We start from the raw sequence: 6,532 nt of genomic DNA, 5'->3' as shown, positions 1-6,532 counted from the left end.
TCAGGTCCATAATTTTGTTTTTCTTATTTCCCGTCTGTACCTCCTGCACAGTCTTGGGAAAATTTGTTCTCACATAATCCGTGTCAGAGAGGATTGATATCAAAGATGTATGACTTTATTCTGTTATTAAAAGACCCATCCAGAATCAAGATTAAGAATGCATGGGAAAAGCAGTTGGGAATACTGCTGAGTGAGGATCTCTGCGATGACGCCATTGATAGAATACAATTTATTGTGTTCGTCTTGGTCTTATGCAAGTTAGAAGTTTTGGATACGGTGCATTTTCATGATAAATGGGCTCACCTTGTCAACTTAGATTTTTTTTTTTTCTTTGCCCTACTCTTCATAGTTATTGGTCTAGTGACGTCATCACTATGTCAACTGTTCATATATGGCGGGTATTTACATATCTTGTATTTTGTACAATTGTATCACACTGTTTGTGTACATTTTAAAGAAAAACTAAATAAATAAATAAATAATAGCATATAAAATAGATAGGATCTAGTGATGACGAGAGAATCCAACAGGGGAGGGTTGGCCAGTCTAATTACAAATGGTAAGTTTAAAACTCAATGTTTTTCCATTAGAGCTTCGTTTTGATTTTACAACATATCAAAGGTAGAGGTAGACTTGATTTAGTCCTGTTCTAGTCTTGGTTTAGTTCCAGTTCAGTCCCAGTTTTGATCCATTGTCTATTTGTGTGAACTCACCTTTAAGGGAGATCATTCAAATTCCACACAGCACCACACACACAGGACCTTCTTGCGAGGCAGGAAAGAATTCAGCAACCAACCAAGTTGCTTGGTTACACAACAGTTAGTCATACGTTGCATGGAACATTCACAGTACCTGAACTGACAAACTTTGTAAGGTAAAACTTTATTGAAGGACACCATTTAAAAGGTTTGCGCAATACACAATAAAGTTTTGGCCAAGGGCAGAGAAATGTATCTCTCAAAGCGGCAAATATGACATTCTCTGTCATTTTCACACCAACTCATTTGAATATTTAAGCACCGAGTAGTCCTACTAGCAAAACCGGCATCAATGAAAAAAAACAAAAAAAACATTTGCCTGTCTTGGTGGAGAAGTAGTTGTAGCTTAGTAGAAATAGCCAAATACACAAACCCTACATTCAAAGATTACATCTTAACTTAGCACATATACAACACAGAAATGTCAATAACAACACAAAATATACAATAAATAAATCAGAGAGCAAAAAAGTTTAAATTTTGAAGTGTTACTAATTTTGACTGTAAGGCATTTCAATTTTCAAATGTGTTTACGTATTAGACTCTACAGTAAGGTCAAAATTAGCAATAAATTGTGAAATCATGTGTTTGTGCAGTTCCAACAATTGTGCCTTTTTTTTTTTTTTGCTTATTCTGTAAACGTTTTTGTACTTTTTGTAACATTTTTTATTTTATTTTATTTGCTGGTGGTATGTCACATGTTGTACATAAAGGACAGTTGGTGTGTGCTATGAAAAAGTGACAAAAAATTCCCAAAATGTCCGAATTCTTCAGTGGTGCCGGTATAACAGCTTTAAGTTGCGTAGTTCATCCATGAGAGCTTTGTTTTGGTCTTCCAACAGGGCAACGCGGGTTTCCAGACATCTGACATACTCCTTTTTCTTGCGTCGGCATTCCCTGGCAGCCTCCCTAAACACACACACACACAAAAAATTGCATTCTCTTAAAGTGCAAATGTCAGGTTTTCATGTTTTTCTAATTAATCGTAGATAGTAGAGTGATGAGGCAGTTTGTAGAAAAAAAGTTGGAGAAGAAAAGTACAAAAATACAGGAAGTACTTCTACCAATGTCATCCAAAATTCCATCCAAAGTGCAGGGATAATTTACAAACAAGGAGGGAATTTTTCTTGCTGTTTAAACACTGATTTAACAAAATAAAGATGTTGTTATTTTATTAGTTAATGAAGAGTGTGAACATAGTGTGAACATCTGACACGTGTGGATCATTACGCTGCAATTTTTATTCGCTATATTTATCCAAAATGACTTAATAAAAGAAACATTAGAAAATGGCAGTGCCCAATAGGAGCTGATGTCGTCATAACATCATCACAATAAAGAGCCGCACAACTGTTGGCACCTCCTAGATAGATAGCTGCAGATCACAGTAGCAGATTTTCTTTTCTCCTTTGTACCAAAATGCTACTGAAAACAATCAGATTGTGAATGTAGGAGAATAATGATTACTCAAACACACATGAATCACTCTAAATACACTGTTGAGAGGGTAAATGAGAAGGGGAAACTATTATAATATAGTTAAAACCTTGATTCTGCATGTAAGTCTGCTTTAATCATAACTAGACCTTTATGATCGCTGTAGGTAACAGTTAAGGAATCACCTCTACATATACGTCAACACATCTGCTGCCTATGCCTAACCAGGAAGTAAAATTATGAACTTCACCAAAATAAAAAGTACAAAAAATAGGCAAGATTTTAAGTAAAATCTTAAATATAATGAGATAAGAAATGTTTTAGTGAAAGAAAAGTCTAACCTGTCATATGCATTTTAAATTCCAGTGCACAATCAATCATCAAATCGTACATCACAACATCATAAAAAGTCAGTAAACAAAGTCTGACAATGTTGCAGCATGTTGGGAGTAGTACTTGCAGGATTACTTTAGATGCTAGATGTACAGTATTGCGTAACTGTAGAAAATAGTAACATATGAAAAGCATATAATAAGTAATGGTCTAACGCATGACATGACACAGTGTTATTACAAGTTAAACATGATCATGTGGTGTCATAATAATCATAGGTCATTTCTGATTTAATTATGCACTTACTGTTTTAGCATAATTTTAGCATGTTGTGTAATACTTTTAATGGAAGGTTTCAAAATGACATTAAAGTTAAGGTATTGATACTTTGTGGCTGTTGTCATCAATATTCTCTGGGGTGTGAAGCTAACTAGAGTCACTGTTCTGTCTGAAGCCCATTACCCAAGTTACACCTTAATCAGAGCTTTGATTTAACACAATCTGACCATAAAGAGCTGATTTAGATGGAACTACAACAGGATGATTCCTCTCAAATAACATTACAGTCATAAGCTAGCTAGCATTCATGATAAATATATGATGAACAAATCCTACTCTAAGCAAATGCTGTGTAACAGTATATATTGTGTTAAATCCATGGCTCTAATACTTTTGCACTAATAATTTAAGTCTTGTAATAAAAATAATTGTTGGCATCAGAAAATATGGCATTTCTCATTTCTTTCACTTTCCACTTGAACGTTTGCATTGTCACATGCCCTCTGCTGGCAACAATGTCAATGAAATATAGGAGCATTGTTATTGTCAACATAATTCTCACAAATACCACATTAATCAAAGCTCAGCTGCACTGGCATATCTAGTTTCAAAACTTGTTGTTTTCTGTGAGTTTGTATTTGTTTTATCCTTTATTTCAACAGGATTGTTTCATTGAAATTTGGAATTTTGTTTTCTGAAGAGTACATGTTTTTTAGAGAAAAACTCAACACAGGCACAAGTCTCCACCATCTAAGGCTGGTCAAAATGACAAATGATGATTTTTCACGCTCATATTGTTAAATCTTAATTTTTGATCAGATTTTTATAAAAAATAAAATAAAATAATAATAATACATTTCTTCCTCCAAAGTGAATTCTGACAGTTGCCTGTAGACCTCTCCATTAAACATCTTTTTGCAGCTGGACAAGAGTAGACCATCTGTTCTATGTGCAAAGCAGAGGCAGTGTACCTGTTCTTCATGAGGCGGATGGCCCGCTTGTGGATTGCATCCTCCGTTAGATGTTTGGAGTCGTGTGCACTGGTCCCCTCCTCGCTCTGGCAGAAGGAGCTAGTGGCAGGGTTACGCAGGTGGTGGGCAGACAGGTCACTGGCAGTGCCTAGAAATCACAACAAGAGAAGACATTTTAATAATCTTTTGAATAAAGTCATCAAAACAAATAAAGTAGTAGAAATTGATAATAGGTTTATGTCAGCTGCGCGATATTATATCATATAACTTTTTTGCCTCTTTGGACTCTGGAATATTCCACAGTATGGTATCTTCTATCTTGAATATATATAGTCACAGTTTATTTCATATTTCCTTGCATTCTTACTGTGCGCAGGTTTGCTTCTCCACAGATCAGACCTGTAACCTGGCCTTGTGGTCACATGGTCACATTTTTATACAGCACTTTTCCACCTTCAAGGCACTCAAAGCACGACTTATGGCGTCACTTGCTTGTTGCCACAGAGACACATTTACTCTGGAACATTCCAACCAAAAACATCTCATCTCCATGCTGATAAGTATGTGGCAGACCCTTCACCAGAAAAGTTACATAGTGCACCAGACAAAGTTATAGGTCAGATCTGTGGAGAGGTGGGTCCACTCACAGTAAAAATGCAATGTGGGAACTTGTTTAACAGCACAAATCTGCACACCTTTGTAGTTAGACTGTGCTAAAACAAAGCTTAGATTAAAGCCCAACTTGAATAACAGACCCTCAGACAGAGCAGTGTCTCAAGTTAGCTTCACCCCCCCGAAGTTTTAATACCATAAGCTCAAGGGTATCAATTAACCCCGGGCTAAGCTATCATACACCCACACTGTCAAAACTAACAGACAGCTTTATTCCCAATCTTCTGTCATATTCAGTTACATATTATACAAACAAATTCAGTAACAAGATCAAAGTGGTGGAGAAAGTGCTCCGGCAGCAGCTCCCACAGTGTGACTGGCTGACGTCAATGTATATCAGCCCGGCACACACACATTTACATGTGTCTGTGTGTATCTGTGTGTATATGTGTGTGTTCCAGGAAAAGGGCAGTGACGTCAGTGCTGCTGCTGCTATGCGCTTGTGAGTGGGCAGTGATCTCAAGCATTTCACAGAGAGAGACAGAGAGAGAGAGAAAGGGAGAGGGGCAAACAAAGAGGGAGAGAAGGGGGGGGGGGGGGGGGGGGGGGGGGGGGGGGGGGCAGAAATGATTTGATGAAAAGGTACATGTTGCCTCAGTCACGTGTGATATTGATACAAAGCACCATGGTGAGTGTTGTTCATGGCTCTAAAAATATTGTGCAATGCGTAAATAAAATCTCTTAAGTTTGTGATTAGGGTTGTCAAAAGTATCAAAAATCAGACACTAATTGATACAAAAACTAGTATTGAAACTAAATACTCATTTGAGCAGGTAAAAAAGTCACATTCAGAGGACAGAAATTAACCTGATCTTGAGCTGTATCAAAACAAGTATAAACCCACATAATCTAGTCTACGCCCATGGACTATTATGGAACCTACCTGGACAACTGAGGGATTACACAGGTATAAGGAATTATTATCATCGTGGTATCGGAATCAGGTTTGAGTATTGAGTCTATTCCATAGTATTGAAATCAAATTTAAAATGTAAGTATTCTGACAACATTACCATGCAAACAACTGAAACTTTATTCTAAATTAAATATTAATAGGACAGTTAAAGGTACACTATGTAACATTTCTTGTTAAGGGCCCACCATCTACTTGTCTGCACTGAGATGTTATAGTTTTGCTTGAAATGTTCCACAGTATGGCATTAAACTTAAGCAGTTCACACCACCAGGCCAAGTTACAGGTTAGATCTGTGGAGATGCATGCCCACAACTCCACAGTATGATAGGTAATGCCAAACTGTAGAACATTCCAGGCACCCACCCCCCTCAATACACACACCAGAAAAGTAGTAGTAGTAGTAGTAGAAATAGTGCAGCTTTAATGTCAAAATAAAGTTCCTACCTGTGTCGCTCTCGTCCCCAGTGACAGCCATGCTCTGCTGTGTACTGCCCTGTGCTTTATGCTCCGACTAAACACTAGCACAGGCAGCAGCGCAGCTATGTGTGCAATTTACAATTAAAGCAATGACATCATCATGACATCACCAGGCTCTTGATGTCAACAGTGTGCTGGGCTCTGTCTCAGTATGAGTCAGGCAGCCCTCTGTTTGTCTTTTGGGGGGAGCTGCTAACTAGAAGTACTGCTCTACATGGACACTTTTAGACACAGGCTCAAGCAGAGAGTTTAAAAATATATGTTAAAGGTACACTATGTATCTTTTCTTCATGAGTGTGTTATTGCTTTGCCTGGAATGTTTCACAGTATGGCATTAAAATGATCTCTCTGCAAAAAGAGACAAAAAGATGACGCCACTAGGGACCCAAAAGAATGTATGTTTTTCCATCTATTTTATTCATGGGTTTCAGATTCTTCTTACATACAGCATTTTGAGGACTTTTTCCCAGTCAAATGAAATCATATATTTTTTTAAATTGTTCATCACTATGGCAACAGTACAGATTCTCATCATTTTGAAACCCATGGATAGAAGTATGGCTTCCTCAGCTGATGAAAAAAAGTAACATTTTATAAGATCTTTAAGGTTAAGGTACACACGCTGTAACTTTTTGGTGTGGTGTCTATGGAGATAGTATTGGAATGCAATTTTGTTTCACAGTTTGGCA

At 37.2% G+C, this 6,532-nt stretch overlaps 1 protein-coding gene across 1 annotated transcript; it reads right to left on the bottom strand.

The window, feature by feature from the left end:
- Positions 1-893: 893 nt before the first annotated feature.
- On the bottom strand, positions 894-5,865 carry LOC117388443 (cAMP-responsive element modulator-like). Its single transcript, XM_033985989.2, has 3 exons — positions 5,811-5,865; positions 3,779-3,926; positions 894-1,667 (listed from the first exon to the last, which is right to left on the bottom strand). The coding sequence occupies exons 1-3, from the start codon at positions 5,839-5,841 to the stop codon at positions 1,529-1,531; spliced, it is 318 nt and encodes a 105-aa protein (XP_033841880.1). The 5' UTR covers positions 5,842-5,865; the 3' UTR covers positions 894-1,528.
- Between the last annotated feature and the right edge of the window lie 667 nt (positions 5,866-6,532).

The sequence above is a fragment of the Periophthalmus magnuspinnatus genome, chromosome 20 (assembly GCF_009829125.3).
Source record: "Periophthalmus magnuspinnatus isolate fPerMag1 chromosome 20, fPerMag1.2.pri, whole genome shotgun sequence".
NCBI lineage: Eukaryota > Metazoa > Chordata > Actinopteri > Gobiiformes > Gobiidae > Periophthalmus > Periophthalmus magnuspinnatus.
This window is presented reverse-complemented; position numbering and strand designations above follow the sequence as displayed.